General features: G+C 42.8%; 1 protein-coding gene across 4 annotated transcripts in view; it reads left to right on the forward strand.

The window, feature by feature from the left end:
- abi1a (abl-interactor 1a) overlaps positions 1–22,785 on the forward strand; it is a 53,245-nt gene that overhangs the window by 7,505 nt on the left and 22,955 nt on the right. For all 4 annotated transcript variants that reach the window (XM_083995542.1, XM_083995543.1, XM_083995545.1 and 1 more), the window contains exon 2: positions 6,546–6,713. In XM_083995542.1, the coding sequence (XP_083851668.1) occupies positions 6,546–6,713 (168 nt within the window). The remainder of the gene's footprint in view (positions 1–6,545; positions 6,714–22,785) is intronic.

The raw sequence follows: 22,785 nt of genomic DNA on the forward strand, positions 1-22,785 counted from the left end.
TGCACCCATAGATCTTCACCTAAAATTTTAAAGGGATAGTTCAGTTTTTTTGAAGGGAGGCCAAATGAGGTACAAATGGCCATTAAGTATAATATCTGCAGTAGAAAGGTCTCTGCCGCCCCCCCTCCACTGAGAAATACCGGTATCGTGCTGCACAGAGACACAGGCAGTACACTGTTGTGAATGAGGGACGATTAATCGGTGTACGAGAAGTCCCGTCTCAAAATAATACACTTCAAGAGTACAATAAAGTAAAAATTTACAATGCATCAGCTGGTCGGAAAAAAGTTAGTTTATCTGGAACTAATCGCACTTACACCAACAGCTGATATGTGAATTGATCCAGCGCGGAAGAATACTGCGTGAGTTGGGTAGCTCCAGATAAACGAAAATTTACTCTGTACTCTTGAACTGGTGTATTATTGTGAGACTGGACTTCTCATAGGCGGCGAAAATATGCTGATTAATCATCCCCCTTTCACAACAGTTGTGTCTCGGTGCAGCACGATTGGTATTTCTCAGTTTCTACTGCAGATATTATACTTGGTGGCCATTTGTACCTCATACAACCCCAAAAATGGAACTATCCCTTTAAGTAATGGGCCACTGTGCTCCCTAGTAAAAAAAAAAAGTTAGTCTGGAGCTCTGTATAATCTATCTGTGTTAGCTGTGGGATCAGGAGACACTCTCTCAGTTCCTCCATGTGTATCTCACGGCCGTTCGCTCAACTTTACCTCCAATCAGTCGCCGTGTGTTAGACAGCAACAGTCGATACGGCAACTTCGACGAGCAGCCGTCACTCAGCTTGCCCCCCTCTCTCACTTATCTCACCCCGTCCAGTCTGTAGTAAATCAGCAGTCGATACACAACGCGCGCACGACCCCGCAGAGGTGTCGTGCGAGACCTATACGGCCTTCCAGCTGGATTTACAGCACATTTCTTTCTGTGCTTCGGCTGGAGCTTTCCTGCTGGGAACTTCTTCTTTTTTTTTTTTTTTTTTGTGAACTGGTGCGTTTACAGAATAGAAAAATAAACCCATGTCAGTTCCATTACACTGTTTGTTTTCCCGCTCCTCTCTGAGCTCGTCCCTGACACTTGTGCTCCACGGCAGAGCTCTTCAACAACACTTGAAAGTTTCAAGACGTATGACATGTTGCAGAATACCAAACATTCCTGAAGTTTCTTTTTTGTTTTTTTTCTGTCCGGAGCACATTTCTCCTCGCCCCCCCCCCCCCCTCCTCCGGACAAGTGGGAGCACATAAAACCCAAATGTGCTCGTCAGCTGTGGCGGTCACGCTGGAGGAACGGTGTTTGTGTTGGTTTCTTGTCAGGCTCTTTATTTTAAACCCTTGCGAGGAGAGGAGCGTTCTTTTTTGGACGCCCTGTTTGAAAACCCTCATGAGTTTTGAAGATATTTTGTCTCAGTTTCCTACATCTTCTATTAGTCATAGCAGTCAGGAGGAATACTCATTTTGTCCATTTCCTCCTACTTCAGGGGTGGAGGGGGGAGCGGCCGGCTGGCTACACCTCCTCTGACCCCTGAACAGTTTCAATCCTGGGGGAGGAAGTCTGGACTTTTCCTTCCTGCTGTCTCGCTGAAGCGGCGCGGTGCCTGACAGTAAAGCAGGGGCGCACACACCGCCTTGTTTTGTAAAGCATGATTGCGCTTGGATGGCAGTTGCTGGCTTGTTATCTTGCCGGACTGGATTGGGTGACGGAGCGAGATGGAAGTATTTATCCAGTTCAGCGCCTCAGAGCTTCGAAAAATTTCCCAGGGAACATCCATTCTTGTGACCGCACCACACCCTCACTGCTCCCAACGACATCATCATCCTGCTGCTTTTAGCATCTGCAATCCCTTTTTCTAACAACTTTTTTTTTTCTTCCTGCCATATTGAGGTATCTGATTATTTAGCTTGCCTCAGCTACAAGTTTATTGTGAGTGTGTGTACACGATTGCGCATTCCTCTGTACTCCCCTTTCTAATCCCAGCTGAGGTGCTGACAGCCTGTCTGCTACCGCCTGGATATTCTGTAGTCTCTTTCACTTAGTCATTACTCAGCTCAGAAATATGAGATAAAGCGCCCCAGGAGCGCTAAAGGGAGCTCACCTCCTTCCTATACTGCATCCCCAGCTCTGGTTGCTGTTATTTACCTTTTTTGAGCAGGAACACACTTTATTCCCCTTTACCTTTTTTGAGCAGGAACACACTTTATTCCCCTCTATTTTCTCTCATTTATTTCTTCACTTGCTTCCTACCGTTTTCTCGGCGTGAAGCTGGATGCACGACGAGTACAGAATGCGGTTAATTTGAAGATTTGTTCTCCGACGCCCCAAACAAGCGCAGCAACAAGAGGGGTGGGTGTGGTGGTGGCGGATAGGGGGGCTGGGGTGGGCTAAAAGATGCTGCAGTAGCGATGTAATCAAGTGTCACATCTGTCCTCCCATTGCTGACCTTACATCACGCACTTTGGATCAGTTTATCCAGAAACAGAACAAAAAAAACCAAGAAGAATCTGCCATCAGCTTTTTGTTGAGTCAGCATATTTCCCACACCCCCACTTTTTTTTTTTTTTTTTTCAATAAAATAAAATAAAATGTGTTGTGCAACACTTGGTGCAGACAGGCGCTCTGGATTTGAAGGAGAATTACAGTTGTATGATTAACAGCAGGCTAAAGATTTAACCTCATGTAAACCAGGAAAGGAAGGAAGAGCCCGGATCAGCCCTCCAGCCTCTCCACTGTATCAGTTGACAGATTAATCTGACTTCATTGAAGCTGAAGACATTGTTTCTGTGGGTAAAGGCAACAACAACAGCAAAAAAAAAAGAAAAACTGCGGTAGAGGAGGGGTTGACTGTCAACAGTCATGTGTTAATTTTAAAGCCTGGTCTCACAGCTTTAAATCTGTATATGAAAACAGCTATTCTTGTGCTGCATCATCTTGTGGCTGGTGCAAGGCTAAATAATTGTTCATTGTGGTCTGACCTCTTTCCTCATTCAAAGCCGTATGAAACTGCCTCCTTTGAATCTGATTTAGAATAAAGCTCATTTCCCATTGAGGGAAATAAAACAAGGATTCAGAATGATGAGGAAATCAACAATATTTTATAAACTCACTCAACCAAATGACATTGCACAACGTTGAGCTTTGGGTAGAAGCGCGGTCCACCTTGAATGAATGTGTTTGTGAGATGAACAGGATGTAAATTTGAATGTCTCACTCTCTCTACACATGACAGTTCAGCATTTGAGCACTGAGGCATCAATGGTGCTGTTTGTCTGGGGCTTTACAGCTGCAAGAGATTGAGAAAAAAAAACAAGTCGCTGAGTTTCTTAATATTTCAATTGTGACTCTATATACATCCTTGTTGTTGGGTAGCTCCTGCATCATATTGTAGAAATGTATTAGGGGACTGTTGCAGCAGTCGAATGAGCAACTCGGAGGGATTCTGAGAAAGAAAAAAAAGTACTGAAAATTGATGCAGCACAGTCAAAAATATCTTGAATTCTAAAAAGCAGTCTGAGTCGCAGACACCAAAAGTGTGGCTTCTGTATAATGCAGCTTTTTTTGTGTAGAGTTTCTCTGCCTGATAATAAACACCCACATCTTTCAAACATCCCTCCACAAACCAAGTTTGTTACAATGGCTTTGTGTGATATTTGAATTTGAAGGTTTAATCCAAAACTTGAGATAGGCTACCCCTTGATGGCCCCTCTGCCTCTGAAAATAATGCAGCTGAGTTTACAGACTTCAGCACTCAATGTGATAATTAAACTAAATGTCAGAGGTTAAATAGTTTTTTATAGTGTAATTGCAATTCTGAATAGCAAAGTCTAACAGCAGCAATATATTTATGTTAAGAGTTTAGTTAAGATAAATTCCCTGGTTTGGCTTAAAATTGAATTCTAATGTTCAAAAAATTCTCCTACTTTGGGTAAAATAAACATTATCTGCGGCTTGCAGCTCGATACTGTATGTAGGCCAGCAGTTCTGCACAGGCAAGCATTTGTTGCTCAGTGATTTGTTTGAAGTCTTGTGTCCCTATACAGCAAAAAGTGCATCCTCTTGCAATTTAGAAATCGCCATCACGGCTGTAAGGTTTCTTTTGTGTATTTGTTTTGGTTGTTTCATGCATTTCCCTGCAGCTGTTACTCAGGCTCCCACAAATTACATATTGCCGTGTCATAAGTAGGCGCCCGCGCGTGCACATGAATGACTATGTGCTTTCAACAGATGGCCTTTTGCTCCCAGTCCTCTGGAGGAATCGCTCCTCCTTCCTGAGGCTGTTATCGCGCAACACATCTGCTGCTCTGATTCCTACTAAAAAAGAAACGCCGCTAACGCTGTCGCCTCCTTTACCAGGCCGAGGCTAACCACCAACAGCACGGCAGCTCTCCAGGTCAGGGGCTTTTAGCCGTACGGATTGCCCCTGGATTAGTTACGCACTGCCACGGGGGAATCAGTGACGAGACAACCAGTGAAATGGTTGTTTTTCTTTTGGTTGTCCCGTTCCTCCCATCTTCAAGTGGCCAAACGTTCCCCTTTTTCCTGTTTTCTCCCCCTTAACCACCACCGTCAGTAATCTTCTCCCCAGCCACTGCTGCCACCGCCTACCCCCTGCCATGGCAACCTGTTATCAAAGCCCAGTGTCGCCCCTGCAGGCAGTGCTCTTTGGACGCATGCAGCCTTATGAGCCCACTGAGATCAAACGTGATGGCTCACTTTGGATTTCAGCTCCCAGCCCTGGTCTGTTTGATGTTAGGTGGCTCCCAACAGTGTGTCATTACCACAGTTTTTCTGGTTTAGCCACTTTGTGGGTTCCTAGCTTTATGTTGTCATTTAGTGATGATATGGTGGAAAAATAGAGTAGAGCCATGTGTGACTCTACTGTAACAACATGTTCTCCATATATATTTTTTCTTTATGCTGTTGGGCAAAAAAATACAGTAGATAGATGTGTTAACATTAGTTTATTCTATAAACATCTTAAACAAACAGTTTTTGGGTTAAAGCAGAAGTAAGTGATATATTTGTGTTAATATATATGCTTACATAGAGTGTTTGGACCGAAACACGGGTCTCTCAGTCCCTCTGCTCTGCTCTGAGCCGAGGAGAAAACATTTATCGTATCCTACAGTTTTTATCCAATGAGGAGAGAGAACGGCATGCAGGGCTGTATGTGCAGCCAAGGGACGCCGTGAATGTGGTGACGTAGGGACGAGGACTGTTATGGTGCGTTCAAGGCAGCTCGTAACTCTTACGAGTGGCCGTTATAGTGACTTTCACCGGTAAAACAGGTCGGAAAAACACGAGTGGGTTGCCTGGAACGCTACAAAATCATAAGTTGTGACTTGAAGCTGTAATTTACGATTTCAAAAGCCTGCCTGGAACGCAGCATTAGCGAAAACGACCGGATCGCTTACTTCTGCTTGAACCTAGACTCCAGGCTAACTAGTTAAACCACTTGCTTAGTGTTTTTTTTTTATGTTTTTATAATTATGTTAATTTCTGGTAAATTTACTAGCCTACTTCTAGTAGGGCTACTACCACATTTAGCCTAAGGAATAATACATCCAGAGTATCAAACAACTATTGCCTCAACTGTATTAAATAGCGGCCAATATTTAAAGTCTGAGACATATTTCTCCAGTACATTAGCCCATTGGCTAGAATAACTGTCTAGCAAAGGCAGAGCTGCTTGTTTAGCTAGCTAACGAACCAGCTAGTTAATGTAGAAACACTTAATGAGTGTTTTTGATGAGGATGTGATTTAATAGAACATCTAACAATTATTCCACTTAAATTCATATCATAAATATCAGACATTATATTACCAACAGGCTTCATTAGCTTATTTATTTGCTGATAGTTATAGGAATAGCTAATTGTCTGAGAAAACCCTAAAAAAAATTAAAAAAAACCCTAACCCTTCCTATAAACTCCTCAAACCACCAAAGAGTAACTCACTTCTTCTGTATATCAATAATATGCTGAGTATGATTTATATAACCTACCTGTAAAAAATGTTTCTATAGCCTAAGCTTTGCTTTATTTTTCTCTAGTGCATGTAACTGTTGGCATACAAAGGTAAATGGTCCAAAAACATCTTAGTGCCTGAGTAATGCATTGAAACGTTTAGCCATATTAGCATGTGGTCTTGTCACTTGCAAAGTTCTCATGAACTCAAACGGTGCATTTTGTACTTAGGTCCAAGTTGTGGGGTTTCAAGGTAGTCAGTTGTTCATACACTGTCTTCACAGCCTCCAATATGGCTGCTGCAGGATATGTTACATCATAAAATCCCTCCAGAGAGAGCATGGTACCAGGGGGAATGAGAGTCGGTGGGGGGCAGCTATGGGTGTCTTTCTTGCTCTATTGGCCCGAATTCACCACAACCCTGACCTGGATACGCAGCTTGACGATGGATCCAAATGTCATGTGATATTAACAGTAACTGGGTTCCTCCTCAATCGTTTTTTCATGCGTTTTTTTCCCTTCTTCTCTTCTCCTCTTCCCCTCTCTAATCCCTTTTTCGTGCACAGGCCCAGGACAAGAGGAAAGCTCTGGAGGAGACCAAAGCCTACACCACCCAGTCCCTGGCCAGCGTAGCCTACCAGATCAATGCCTTAGCCAACAATGTACTGCAGCTGCTGGACATCCAGGCTTCACAGCTGCGGCGCATGGAGTCCTCCATCAACCACATCTCCCAGGTCAGAAACACACACACACGCACGCACACACCCATAAACCACAGACCGTACAGCTGTGAAGAATGGTGCCCCACATTTCCCACTTCTCCTCTCACTTTCACACTGACTTGGTTATTTTGAAACACAGTACGAGGCCCTCTGTAGTATCCATGGTTCCTTTTATTCGTGTATCAGTCTTGTGCAAGTGTCTTTGACTGGCTGTGTGTTTGGCTGAATGATGAGCGCTGTTCTGTATGTCTTTCTTTTGTGCTCTTGTCGTCTTCTGAGGCACATAAACGCACTGTAAAACATCTATATTCACCACAGTCTGTGAACACATTAAACCATCAATTATTAGTGTGCTGCTGTTTTCTCAGTCAGTACCATGCATTTTCTATTTCATGTTTTTTTTCTCCATTAACCCATTATCAGTATTTCTGGTAACACTTTATTTGATGCCTATCTATATAACGCATTATAACCATACTTATAATGAGTTATAATGCAGTTACCGTATAACACTGTATAACTATAGTTATAAACACTCATAAATGATCATAATACTTTATAACAATAATCATAACACACTATAAAGCATTTTATCATGACTTATAAGGTTAAGTATTATAATACGTTATATTGTTAGTAACTCCCTGACAATGCCCACATTGATAATGCATTGTAAATATAGTTATAATGTGTTATAATTGGCTTATAAACAAGTATAACTATCATTATAAACACTCATAAATTATCATAAGGCTTTATAACAATAAGCATAACACATCGATAATCATTGTTATAAAGTATTATGATCATTTATGAATGTTTATAACTATATTATAACTGCATTATAACTCATAAGTCTGGTTATAATGCATTATAGAGATAGGCGTCATTTCTGTAACCTCAAGGTGTTACAATAATCATTACATTGTAGAATAAATCGGACTTCCTAACCTTTTCCTCTCTATAGCATGAGGCCTCTGCCATGTGCAGGTAAATCCAGCCGCTCATCCAATGAAGGCATTAAGAGCTCAGACAAATCAAACAAAGAGCACCAGCCATGTGGCATCTCGTAGATTAGACCGGGGAGGCATTCACCAAAGCTGGATCACAAACGCGACACTTCGTGATTGATCCTAAACGTGCAGAACGACTTGACGCGCGCGAGGATCGTCATTGATAACCATGCCGTAAGGTGTAACGGGTTGGGGTGGGGCGGGGAATGAAAAGTAGCAGTTTCTTTTTTGGTTTTGTCTTTCCCACGTCCTCTATCTTGTGTTTTCCCTCTGACAGAGCTTCAGTAAGAGTGCCAGAAATTCTTTCAGGCTACACTGAAGGTCAGATTTTCAGACTAATGGAGGAAAACAGGACTTGTGAGACTTGAGGGCTTGAAAGGGAGAGAGAGAGAGGGAGAGATGGAGAGAGACCCAGCGAATCAGAGAGAGAGAGAGAGAGGGAAGAAAAGAAATAGAAGATGGATCATGACAAGCAAAGAAAGGCCAGGGAGAGAACCAAAAAAAGGCATATTTACACTCCTCGAGGTTTTGAGTCAATATCCTGACAAATAACATTCAGGGCGATACCAAGGTCACCATGACGCCACCACCTGCCTCAGTCACCATGACAACCCCCTGGGCCACATCGGAGGAGCATATGAAAGACAGTTAGACATGGTGCCTTAGATCAGCGAATGTGAACTCCCTCCGCTGCTTCTTCAGCCGAGGATTGTCTGACTTGTGTTTCTCTGGCGAAACGCTCGTCACCGGCTCCCGTCTTGTGCCTGGGAAATTCCATACTTCCTACGCTATATTTAAGCCAATGCTTGTGTACTCGGCGTAACCATGGCGACGTTGAACTAGGTCGTGTCACGGCGGGTCAGCCGGCGGGTCACGAAAAAGAAACGTTTAAAAAAAAAAAAAGACAAAGTCATCTTGAGCTGATAAAAGTTGTATGTATAGAAACAAGACGTTGCTCATCTTTTTAATTTGAAGATTCAGAATCATTCATAACATCTTCATCTCTGTCTTGTCTTTCTTTCTTTCTTTTTTTTTTTTAATAGATAATGTCCTAATGTGTTTGCCGTAATGAAGCGCATCTCTGTTTTAATAATAAAGAGGCAGGCTTGTCAGCTGTGGCAGGCCGTGTGGGTGTGTTTTATTGCTCTCTGCTGTCCTGTCCAAAGGGGGGGGGGGGGGGGGGGGGGGGTCATTATTATTATGTTGCCCTCGCTGCTCATGGATATGAGGTTAGCGTTGGCCCTGGAGGCCGGTGTTGCATTCTGCTGAATGGGTAATGGAGAGGAAATACCTGTACCTCGTAGGGTTGATGTTGTTTTTACAGCAGAGAGGAAAGGAAAGAAGGTTTCTCAGGTGCCGTTTCAAAATATGATAAATTCTCTCCCCAGTATGAACAAACACTCGGGAGAATTCACCGGCTGTTTTTTAATGCTTTTACATCTCTGGACTCCCTTTCTTCAGTTTCCAAACTTGAAGCTTGAGATGCCTCAGGATGCAGCTCTCTTACATTAATGTGTCAGTTAGTGTGTGTATATGTGTGTGTGTGTGTGGTGAGACGCTGCCTGGCGTCAGGGCCGTTTCCTCCGGTCTGCCCACAGCTCCGTGGGGCTTGACTCTGGTCAGGGCGTGTCTGCTCGGTGGTGGCGTTTCACCCCGGCTGGAGCTGATGCATCCCTCTGAGCCGGGTGCCAAGTGCATTGTAGGATGTTGCACTGTCATGCAACATGTCTTGTCTTGTGTTTAGCTGGGAGGCGAGGCCCACATCGGGCACTGGCCATTGTTCAGGGAGCCAACAGGGAACACATGCAACGCAACGTTTGGCTCAGGAATATTTCGGGCTGTTTACTGTTTAAGAGCGTTTTAACGGCAGGGCTGGCACTGGTGTTTATTTTCTTCTTCTTTTTTTTTCTTAATCATTTAGCTCATAAAATCTTCTCTAAGAGCCCAAAGTGACATTTTAAATTGCCAACAGTGCAAAGTGCAATATTTAAATTGCAGTCGTGGAAGAGAGAAAATGAGAGGGAAAAAAATCACTTCATTTAACCGGTGCAGTTTGGCATGATAATTAACTGACTTTAAAAACTGTGGTAGATTAAGTTTTCGGGCAATTGACTTGACGGCTTGCAACCTCTCATCACAGCTGCATCTCCAGATGTGACCACCTTAACCAATGAGGATTCCTCTCTCGCTCTCCCTCTCTCTGTTGCTTTATTTTTGCAACTGGAATTCAAACAAAGTTGTAATTGGCAACAAATAAACACAATTTAGCCAATGTTCCTGTCAATAATTCATGCCACTCTGGATTTATCCTGTTTCATTTGAATTATTTTAGGGATTAAGCAATTTAAATTTAGTAGGCTAATAGCAGAGTTTCTTATTAAGACTCTGCAGATTTCAAATCACAAGTGTTTATCCCGAAACCTCATTCTGACCTGTGTTTGCTGTGTTTTTGAGGTTTCCTGTGTCTTCACCTGAAGCTTATTGACATGCAGTGGACGTCGGGGTCTTGCTGCAGCCTCAGGAGCCAAACATTTTGTGTGAATGCCTCTGTGCATGTGTGTCCGTGTGTGTAGTCGGTTTGCGTGCACGCGTTCTGTCAGGTGTTTGTTTGCGTGTCATCCCCCCTCACCACCGCCACCGCCGTTGTTGTCATTCACAACCCCGGGGTCTCTGTGTGGCGTGGAGGAGGAGGAGGAGGGCTGACGGAGGAATAGAGCAGCTCGCGGGGCTTCCACCTTGTGCTGCGTGTGAAGTGGCTGCTAAGCGGCTGCGAACAGGGAGCGCTTTGTCTGACCGGCGGAAGAAAATGCCTGGCATTGAGGAGCTCTCTGTGATACCCCGAATAGAGAGCGAAGAGAGGGAGAATAGCGTGTGTGTGTCTGTGTGTGTGTGGCTGATGTTCTCCTGTGTCCTGATGATGAGTTTAATCCCCACTCTGACACAGAGCTGAAGTTCCAGCGACCCCTCTTCTTCTTCAAATGTGATCTGCACCTCGTAAAAAAAAAAGAATTTGCACGAAGGCCCAATTCAGAAATTTTTCCCACTGTTGTCATGGCAACAAGTAAACTTTGCATGACTCACCTGAGACGGTCTTAGTTTTGGAGCCTGTGGCTTCTTTGTTGAGGGGACATCATGAGATGGTTGAGTAAAAGCAAAACAGACTTTAATAGACAAACAGAGTGAAACTGAAAGTAGTTAAGAACAAGTGGGAGGAGGACAAGTGTCTTAATACAGAAATACATTCAGCTCACAGCTCATTATGGTTCACAACACCAGTCACTGTTCGACTCATAACGGGGAGACCACTTTACAGCTGTATTTATAACCTTTATAAGTGAGGTTTTATGACTAAAGCAGAAATAAAACAAGGGTTAGCAAATAACATGACAGGTTCAGTTCAGGACACATCATGTGAATGTAAACAAATGGTCATAAATGAAGCAGTAACACTTTACTTGAAGGTCTCGTCATAAGAGTGACATGACACTGTCATGAACATGTCATAAACATTATGTCAATGTCATAACACCTGGGTTTGTAGGGTTAGGGTTAGGGTTTCATTAGGTTAGGGTTAGGGTTAAATGAATGACACTTAAAGTACCCCTAAAGAGGCATTTTAAAATTTGTAAAATTGCTCTGCTATGGCTATTTTTTTGCTTTCCCACAAAAAAGTTGTTTAAAAAAAGCTCCCAAATAGGCTAAGAACACGTCTACTATTTCTCCCTCATTGAAAAATCCAGATTCTATGAATATTCATGAGATGCAAATGCGTCATGACTCGCGCCCGCCCACCGCCACCGTGTTGCTAAGTAACGCCAATGCGCGTTAACGGGGCAGGGGAAACGGAGAAGTGATGTCAAAACTCAAGGTCTGCACTGGGGGTTGAACCTTGGTCTCCTGTATTCAAGGCGGCGACTAAACCTCTGGGCCACTGCAACTAATGATAACATGCTTGAACATCTAGCTGTGTAAGTAGATCATAACAACTGACATGCAAAACAAATTCAACGGGATTGGTTGCTAGTTTCGTGACGCATGAAAACTGACACCAATTTGAAAAATGTAATCCACTTTTTTCAGACTCTGGTTTTGAAACTGCATTTTCAAGTCTAAAATGCTCAGTTATGGCGTGGATTAGCAATTTTGCTCCTGAAATGCCTTGTAGCAGAGCCCACGCACTAAATTGACATGTTAATAATTTCAAAAAGGGCATTTTTGGTTTAGGGGGTCTTTAATAAAAACGTTATGGCATTGACATAATGTTTATGACATGTTCATGACTGTGACATGTCACTCTTATAACAGTGTCATGTCAGTATTATGATGAGACCTTCAAATAAAGTGTTACCAATGAAGCTAATATTAGGATTCACACTTGACACAGTGCTCATACACTACTGCCCCTGTGGCACACAGAAATGAAACAAAGATGCGACGTGTGACCTGAAAATAGCCAGAGATGCATTCACACTCTGCAACGCCTATGCACACACTGGGCTATAAATGAAAACTTCCTTTTATGTTTTGTTCATGTCTTTTTGTTTGTGTGTATGACGTCTCTCGCTCTTTGTATTTAGATTGTGACTGAATTCTTTGAAATTGTTCTTTGATCACTTGCTAATAATAATCCAATTTTTCAGCGTGTCATGGGGAGGAAATGCTGAGTCACTTTTAATGCAACAACTGCGGGGAACTGTTCGGTGGAACTTCAAAGTCGAATGTGATGACGCGGCGTCGGTAGACTGCGTTAGAAATGAAATGGAAAAATGACACAAGTGTTGCAGCACAAATTGTTCATTTATTACCAATTGATCAGGTGGAAATTTTGAATGCGCACATCTGGAAGACAAGTTGATGGTGATGTGATGAAACAAAGATGGAGGATTTTTTTTTTTTTTTTTTTTTTTTCAGTCAGTGCAGCTTTGTTCACAGTGATGTCAGATGTGGCGTTGGTCAGCGTGTTGCCTGAACCCAGTGACCACAATGATGAAGCTGCACAACAACAACAGGACGGAAGCCAGCTGACACACACACACACACACACACACACACATCTACCGTACACTCCCGGTTTGTTCCCACAGCTGTGCGCTTCACTTACTACAGTTACACAATATTCTTATCTGATCACATGAGTCGGCCCTCTGTTTGTGTTTGAAGCAGCGCTCTGTGGTCGACCTCTCTTCTATTTCGTTTTTCATTCCAGTCTTCATTTCTTGGATGTACAGTTGCATGCCATTACTCTCTAAAGCCTTGGTGTGTGTGTGTGTGTGTGTGTGTGTGTGTGTTGCAATGTGATAAAAGAAAAAAAAAAAACACAATGCTCATGCAGTGACTGTCTAGAGTTGCATCTGTGTGCTGCAGTGGCGGCTTTTTGACCTCCCGTTGAGTAAGTATGGCACTCATCCAAACAGGAAATGAAGCCTTGTAGCTCTGTGTGTGTGTCTGAATGTGTGTGTGTGTGTGTGTGTGTGCTCTCCTTGTGTTTCCTGCTGATCCCACTGCTTGCCTGTGTGTTTTGCTCTCTCTCTCCTGCCTCCCCTGGTGGTCTCTCCCTCTTGCCCGGCTCTGACATTTCTGATTTCCAGGCAGGGAAGTCTCTTAGTCTGTTTTTTCGTGTGTTATATATTTCTTTTCACCATTGGATATTTACACTCATTCTTCATGCTTCTTTCTTTTTTTCATTGGATTATAGCGACTCGTCTGTGTCTTTGTGGCCATAACTTTTTGTGTGGTCTGCTGCTTCTAGACAGTGGGTGTTTAAAGGTTTAAGGCGGTGGGTTTGGGATTCAGAGAGTCTGGGAACATTTTTTTGAAATCCAGTGATCTATGACTTTCTCACACAACTGCATCTGGTGGTTTATAGTCATTATTTTGTCATCTACTGTTTCCCTCTTGTGCATTTTGCAACAGTGACCTCCCGCTGCAAAGTTCTAGCAAATATTTGGCATTTTAAATTTAAAAAAATGACTTTTGTGATCAATATTGCAGATTTGGAATAATTCATTGCTTCAGCTCAAATTCAAGGATTTCCAAACTCTTCTATTACCAATAAAAAGCTATTAGAAAGAACTGTATTAGGGTAAAGGATTCAACACCATAGATTTATTGTAATTTATATAGGAACACTGTGATATATGGATATGCCACATATGGAATGGAAAATAGTTGCATCTGTGTCTGAACTGTTCTTGGTGCATTTAAAATGAATAGTTTTTGGTTGTTGCAGCTGAATCATCTTGTTATTTTGGTGACACCGTTCTCATCCCTGAGCAGCTGATGAGAATCAGTAGGGGGGAGATTGGCGATATTAAAATTTGGCAGGTTTTTTTTTTTCTCTCTCTCTCTTTTCCACTCATCAAATGAGTTGTGTAAAGCAGAACACTCAGCACCTGGCAAAGTACAACAGTTCAGCTTCAATCAACAACACTCTCAGCTCCTTGCTGTTATATCACCATCCTGCTTTCGGAGCTGAGCAACAAAAACCTAAATGCTGCCTCTTACAACTGCAGCAAAATGATCATTTTCTTTACTGATTAATAATCTGTTGATTATCAAAAAAAAAATCCATAAATTGTGATTAAAGGGATAGTTCACCCAAAATTCAAATTTCAAAAATGACGGTGGCGAACGGGGCTCATTTTTCTTCGTGCAAAAAGACACTCCAAAAAACATCCAAATACCTCCACACAGCTCAGACTTATTTAATTTTTTTCAGAACAATTTCTCATGTCGGGGCTTCAATACAACAGACGAGCACTATGGAGGTATTTGGATGTTTTTTGGTGTGTCTTTTTGCACAAAGAAAAATGAGCCCCAATCGCCACCATCATATGGCAATGCAATGCTGCGTGGATCCCCCCTGTAACTCCAAAAAGGCACGGGTGGCTCTGAAACTTCTCCCAACCCTTAGTCGACATGAGGGTGAGTAGAAAATGAGAAATTTGAATTTTGGGTGAACTATCCCTTTAAGGTGGTTCTCAACGGCACAAGACACAAGAACGAAAAAGCTAAAAACAGACTGAAAAACGAAAAAGCTGAAAACAGACTCAGTGTCTGTCTGTTTTACTAAATAGATTGTTATAGCAATTAATCAATTCTCAAAACTGGTCAATCTTCATTTGAGTGATCACCTCATGAGACTGTTGCTGCATTTTCTGCTTTTTCTCACTGTAACACCTTGAATATCAAGCATGGCAGCGCACACAAGTTCATAATGACTCGGCGGCGCATGAATGGAGCGTAAATTGGAGTGAGTGATGATGTGGAATGACTGGTGACTGATGTTATTCAGTGAATCATCAGCTCCTCTGCTCTGCATGGCCTTAACTTCCCTCTCCCATCCCTTCCCACTGCAAAGCGTCATCATCATCATCATCTTTCCCACTTAACATCCCTCTGCAATTTCACCCAATCAATCCACCTCTGTTCTGCAGATGCTCCTCGTTTAAGAGTGATTTGACAGCTCCGTGAAAACACGGCAGATGAGGAATTACTTACTTTCAGATTTTGCTGTTTGTTATCTCCATTGTTCTAAATCTCCTCCCACCGCTTTGGCCCCAGCCCAGAGTCGGATTGGTAAAACGTCGGCCGAGCTGTTTCCATATGTGCCGTGTTAGCAAACACAGCGTCGACCTTGGCGCGCCCCGTCCTCGCTGCGTTTGATAGTGTTTCTCTTTATTCTCCGCTGGGAGAGCGGGGGAGAGCCAGCCGATCTTTCCAGGGTTTCACTCTTCAGTCCTCACAAACCTCCACTTCTGGCTCCACCACGCCACACATGGGTTGTTAGATTTACCAGAGGAATCCGGTTTTTGAGGGATGTTTAAAAAGAAGCTGCCAAACTGAGAACTCCCCACGGGGCGTTTGACCTCCCATTTTGGCTGCGAGCTGCCGATGGAAGCTCCGACATGCTCTGTGTTGCACTAACAGCCCCACTGAAGGGCCTTTCTGGACAACTGTTTGACTCCACAGATGACGGGCCTCAGATGTTGCTGGCTGTAATCACGCTGAGAAACACACCATAGGCCGAGGCATTTGCTCTGTTTCGACAGCCGTTTTGGCTCAGAGCGGAGTCGGTTGGATTGCGCCGCTCCTACACATTAGGGCCGGACACGGTCGGAGCGAGCGGCTAAAGCAGCTGAGAGGCTTTAAGGAGACGTGTGACAGGACGTTTTGTGTTTGTTTGTCCACATCCACAGCAAGGTGCCCTGGGGCTGTGGCGTCTCCGGGTCTCAGGGCCTCCCAGTGGGTCACAAGATCAACCTAAGGGGTCATGAGATGTTTGACAGCAAAGACAAAAGAACATCTTAAATTATAATATAAATAGGGTAAAATGTTCCTTTTTTAAAACTAATTATCTAACTTTTTCTTGTATCAGTAAGAACATTAAAAAAAAACAGAATCAGAACTAGAATGTAATGTGATAACATACCGTATACTATACAGTATGTTTGTCATATGCTTCATTAAAATGAAACTATCTTGATGATGATCTGTAGCCTTCACAAAGAAAAACAGGGGTCAGGAGATACATAAGATAACATAACATAACATAAGTAGTTTTTCCCCCTTCTAGCTAGTTATTAGCTGAGAAAATTGATACCACTCCTCTCTGTCTGTCAAATATGAGACAACAGCCATCAACTTGTTAACACAAAGAATGGAAATGAGGGGGGAAAAGCTTGTATGTTACTAGTATTTTGTTGGACAGGCAGAGCTGTCCAATGAAATCCACTAGCAGCTTGTATAAAGCTCTCTAGTCAAATAAGTGCAAAAACTGAAGTGTAATCATTTGAGATTTAAGGTCAATAACAAGCCCTATTCAAATGGGATATCAAAACTATACTGCTGTAATTTAAAGGTAGGGTTGGAGATTCTGGGAAAACGGCTCTAGCAGGCCACATTTTGAAAATGCATAAAGACAAAAGTCCCAGCCCCATTCTTCAGACTTCTCTCTGAAGCCACGCCTCCACCTTTATGTTGCAATCGAAGTGTGAAGAGGATTTCAAACAATTTATTAAAAAATGCTCCAGAATAGGATCATGAACCCAACCTTTAAAAGGTCACCAGTCAGAGGTGCGGACCACTGCTCTGAATGCTATAAAGGACAATTTCGGGTATGGACGTTCTGGCCGTAAAGACAACAACCCAACAAAACGTCCATGAAATGGCCAACTACCATGATGTATCACTTCTTGGCGTCAATTAAAAGACAAAACCCACAGCAACCACAGACAAGAGATGCCCATTTTCCCATCATTAAAAAAGCCTAAATACACAATGATGCAACAAAGCCACAAGATGTCTTGATGATACAGCTTAGTGATCACATGTCAACTGTTACAGTATATTATGGGCCCATGCTCCCAGATCCCACAGAGGGCTGAGGTTTCTGGACAAAGATATTTCAGGATAACTAACAGTAGTAGTAGCTAGTGGAGGCAGACCAGGAAGGCTGACATAAAGTGGGTGCAGCAGAGAAAAGCACACTTCAGCACTTGCAGCACTTGATCATAAAACAACTGCTGGAACACAATGAGCATCACATATTGTTCAAATCCACTCCCAGGGGTAAAAGTGAATGAATGTGGGCAACAGTTTGAGCACAAAAATCTTTTTAAGAAGAGATCTGTGTGTCCTCATCAGGCCGTCTTCACCTGTTAGCAGCTCTAGGAGTATTGTGATAGATTGCATAGTAATCCCAAGGTTCAAATGTGTTTAACAGACATGTGCTTCATAGTTATTATCTCCTCGTAATCCCACGGAACAAGGATGTCCAATTCCTGGATGGCGGTAAAGACGAGCTTATCTTTAATAAGACCCTCCGCCACGTCGTGCTGCCCAATCACGTTGTAGATCTAGTTTGTGATACTACATGAGAGTAAAAATAGAGTCCAGATCTTTAATGTTCCTGGACAGCATACAATGTGAAATGAGCACTTTTCAGTGTGGCATCTCCAAGAGGAGCACGATAAAGACGTCTCTCTGCCACTACGCAGAAACATTTTTGCTGAAGTCTTGTAATCATGTACAGTAGAGCTCTATCATTAAGCATTGGCACATTTGTCTGGTCTGGCTTGCCACACATGCACAGAGACACCATGGTATGTAGGGTGTGTTTGTCTAGTAATAGTTTTTTTCCCCTCATGCTGGGTGTGTGTGTGTGCACCCAGTTCAACCCTTACTATGCCTTCCCTACGTGCTGTGCAGCTTTTTGTGTTTGTTTGTGCGAAGCTAGCATTTTATGGAGGATATCATCCAGCGTCCAGTCTGCCAGAGTGCTGAAAAGGCTGTTTCTCCCCTCTCTACACAATGTTCTGAAGTGAAACCAGCTGTCTCCATATCAAAGTCTTGCTTCTTTTCAGTCACTTACTTACCTCACTCTCCGAAACAGCACACGTCTCTCCGGTCGGACATTTGTATTGCAGTTACGTTTTGGGCAAGGTTTCAAATTTTGATGCCTGGTCATTTGATTAGACGGTGGGATTGTTGATGATGTTGTGTTGACATACTCTGTCAACGTGTGACCTGTTTGCCCCCTCAGCAGTCGTGCACCCCCACCCCTTGTCTGAGCAGTGTAAATCAGTTGGAGGGAGAGTGTCTAAAGAGGGTCACTGCACAGGGAAACCCAGTCATAACCCTCAACCCCCTGTCTAAAAACATGCAAGAAACCCCATTCAAAGCAGAGACACTCAAACCTAATGTATTGTCTGAGCTTTTAGTCAAGCAGACTTTTGTCAAGAGCATGAGGCATCCCAAACGCATACACGACAATGCACAATAGAGGTCATTAAATAGGGCACTTGAGATGACGGAGGACAATAAGACTTTTCTTCAGAGTGCAAAGCAGTTAGGAGTATTAAACAGCAGTTATGAAGGTGTACTTGTCTGAGACGTCTTGTCTTTTACTGCTCTCACGCATCTTAATAAAAAGTATATAAATGAGTAATTGATGAGAAATTGTATTGATTAAGCTGCATCTCTTGTATAAAAGTTATATCTGTTTTAAATTTTGATTAATGAAATGGTGCAATAAAGTGAGAAGGACAAAGAAGTTAGACAAGAAGGCAGCATACTGTATGAGAAAATATGTAAATGAAAATAAAAAGGGATCATATCATTTATATCACTGAATCTAAAATAAATCTAGAATTTCTGGAAAACCAACAAGATGCTTTTCAAACATAACAAATCAGAAATGTTTGTGTTTGGTTAATCCAGCAGATCAAATACCCGAAAAAATCAAAATATATAAACACATAAGTAGAATGATCTAGAGCTTCAATAACAGGGTAACCTTGTCAGATACTACGCCTAATACCACAACAAGAGCATTATTTGCACATTGTTATCATTGGGTACTGTGCATTGTAAAGAGTCCAATTTAAGAATCTTGAGATCTGCACTTTAACCATTGCCGCCCCCCTCCCCTCTGTCTACATCACCATTACTGAAATGATTCTTCCAATGAGACAAGACAAATTTCATCCTTCACTTGGCAAAGTCTTTAAGCAAACAATAATAGGGTCCTTAATTGTTAAGCAGAGGAATGCACCACCCCCAACAGTGTAGAATCACCTACTTTGCCTGTGAAACTCAGGCAGTAACAGATAGAAACCTGAGACCAAATGAGAAAACAGACTGCCTCCTACTCACTGTCCAGGGAACTTGTGTTTTTCAGCACTAGACCATTTGCCATCACCTCTTTGCTTTCCAAAAAAGCGATCATAGGCTGCCCAGCATGGTAAATACTATGTCAGTGTTTTGCCGAGTGACATGATCTCACTTCTTTGGATTTCTGGGTGTTAAAGTTCAAACATTTTAAAGTGCAGCCTTAACCAAAATGGCAACAATCTGGATTAAAGGGGAAATAAATAAATCACAAATATTTAGGCACTTGTTGCTACTAACAACACAACAAGAATCTCTCATCGTGGCAACCACTACTCTGACTCACCCGTGTACCAAAATGGGAAGAAATCTAAGTGCGAGGTGATCTCTGTGACTGGACATGTTTTTCTTTTTTCTGTCTGGAAACAGCGCATGAATGACTATGATGGTGTTGGCAGCAGCTCCGATGTATGACCTAGATCCTTAGTCTAGTCATATAGGTGGGTGACTCCTCTGTGGGTTTGGGGAGAATTGGGGTGGAATTGGAGGTGATAAAGAAAACCCATAATAAAAACGAACCAAAAGAAGAATTGAGTGGAGAGAACAGTTGGAGATAATGGAGGCGATGAGTGAAAACAGAAGGTCTGAACTTGAGAAAGAAGCAAGAAGAGGAGGTTCTGTAAATCCTAAGAGCCTGAAGCCGATAGAGAAGCCAAAACATCTGAGCCAAAAACTCCACAGTGTGATGGGAAAACTGCTGCAGACCTCAAACATATGGGTGACAGTGGTTGAAAACACATGTGAATCCTCCACCTTAGAGATGTTTTCAGAGTTCAGTCTCTTTCCACCCAACGGACGGACCATTGGGATCAAATAAACACCTTTTTAGTGCCGGTTTAAAAAGCCAGTGGCAGAAGACGGGGTATTAAGTAGCAGCTATTGCTAATTTTTGGAGTTCTTCACGGTGTTAGACAAAGGGGGATCCAGGCAGAGTGAACTTTTCTTCTCTGACCTTTGTATCTTTGTCAGATCCACTCAATGTTGTTTGGGTACCGATCGGTGGATTAACGAATCGCCCTTGACAGGACCTGTGACCCGTCGTCGGGCAGACGCTTGCAGAAGAAGGTCGTTGTGTCGTACGTCTACCCTCTGTCAATGCTTGTCCAACATCAGCCAGCATTGTTAACAATAGGACCATCTTCTTGGCATAAAGGAAGGAGATGAGCTCACACACCGCATCAACGTTTCACTTCCACCCTTTGCCAGCTGCGATGATGTTTGTCCACATGCTGTTCTCTGATAAGGAGACAACATTCAGCCAAGGCCAGATATTGTGCCCCAGTTTAGCCACCGCAAGTCAACAGCGACTCTGTTGTTTCTGTCTGTGGTTTGTAGTGAAACTTTTTCCTCTTTTCGCCTGTAAACACCCACTTCCTCATAATATCTTTAAACAATGTTCCATGCTCACGACTTGACAATGATCTGTATTCCAGCCAGAAAAGTCCTCACGGTGGAGTCGTAGTGAGGTGAAATCAGTTTTTAAGCTTTTTTTGTTTCTGAGGGAAAAACAGACGTAAAATGATTTAACTACTCCTGCCTCCCCTTTGAGTCCATAGCCAATCATTGGACCCCATCACCGCCGTGCAAATGGAGGCCAAATAGACTGATTAGATTTTAGCCCAGCTGTTTCCAGATGATCATGATTTATGACGGGTGGAAATCTGAGTATTATCTCTGTGGAGTAGAGCTGTATTGGCTCAAAACTCGATCCTGGTGGAGTTTTTACACACTGCAGTTTGAAGTGCTTCTGAAATATCATATTGTCCGCTGGCTGTTTCACCTCACAGAGGAGACATTGTCACTGCAGCTCTGGTTTTTATATTAAAAGCCTCCCGTGCTCTGGCAGCCCATAGCTCAGGTTAAAAGAGATGACGATAGTGAACGCTCCGTCATCCCTCTTAATTCAAACAGACACAACAGGGCATTGGAACAGAACGGATGTTTCCCTTTTGTACGGGGAGTCTCTGTGGGAGCAATTATGTATGAGCAACTTTGCCTGTTATGAAATATTGATTTTTCTTTTCTTCTGTAATTTTTTGAACAATCCACTCTTTTTTACACCCATTGTTTGTCCTGTACAGATCTGCCCTGCGTCGTTCCTTACGGATGCGACAATTGTCAGCTCTCGGCGTACAGCTCATTAATACCATAGTTTAAAATTAGCCTTGATGCTGTCCAGAGTCGCCTGCACGGCACTGTACTTGAGGATATATAAGCCAACCAGAGTGTTGTTCATTCCCTCGACTCTGGGATGAGTGATACTTGAAGGCTAAGTCGGCCATACAGTGGAACAGTGCACCATAAAGAGACAGAGCTCAGTCCAGCTCCAGATCCCTATGGCATGAAAGGAATCCTCTGTTGGCTCTGGTCGCTGACTCCTCTCCCCCCCTGCCCCCCACCCCTGTGAGAGACCATCACTTTACTGCTCGGCCCTCAGCAGACATAGTAGCCTTTCATCTCTCAGAGGAAGGGGCAGCTGCTCCCGGGGTGCGGGCGAGAAAGTGAAGCCGGGGAGGTAAATGCAGCGGCCTGCGGAAGATTTGTGCCACAGAGGTCGATACGGACCCTAAATATCGACCATCACGTTTTTAGAGCTGGAACAATTAGTCTATTAACCAGTCGATCGGCAGAAAATTAACTGTCAACCATTTCGATATTGATTAATCATTTCAGTCACTTATGAGAAATAGTATATGTATCAGCCAATAAGTTACAAGAAAAGTACAGCCTGTCTATCTCTCTACAATGCGTTTTTTTTTTTACTTTACTCACTCCTCTGCTTCACAGCTGGTGCTGATGATAATAACTGAAATTCCTTGTACCCATAGAGAGCAGCATTTTGGGACAGAGGGAGATCCATCTGTGTTTGTGTTGCTTGTTTATAAGATTAGAAACCTACAACAACATTTTGTGAGAAAAAAATCCAAAGAAAGCAATCCATCAAGACTAACAATTTGTGTGACATACTGTAGATGTACACTACTGTATGTGCACAAAGAAAGACTGAACCCATATTAGGAGAAATGTGGGACTCCAGTTTCAACTCTTGCCATCACAAAGTTCTTTTTGAATAAAGAGTGATTGCAGGCATTCATCACCCAGTTGATCAAAATAAGAATAATAGGATTTTTAAATTCAGTTTGATATTTCTGTCATTTGGAGTCAACTGTATTGAAAGTTTCCTTAACGGGTTTAAAGTCATTTGTTTTTTTTCTCCCTATAAAGGGGTCTGGGTAATTAAATGAACAGTGGTGCAATTTCAGTAGGAAATCACTCTTGGTCTCCAAAAGCATAAATAATGCATCAGAATTTGTCCCTAGCATTTGGCAGTAGGAAGATGAAAGATTGCATGAGGTGCAATCTGTGAGAATGCATACAGAGTGGACTTAAATTTATCCCTG

Source organism: Trachurus trachurus (genome assembly GCF_905171665.1).
Source record: "Trachurus trachurus genome assembly, chromosome: 20".
Classification (NCBI taxonomy): domain Eukaryota; kingdom Metazoa; phylum Chordata; class Actinopteri; order Carangiformes; family Carangidae; genus Trachurus; species Trachurus trachurus.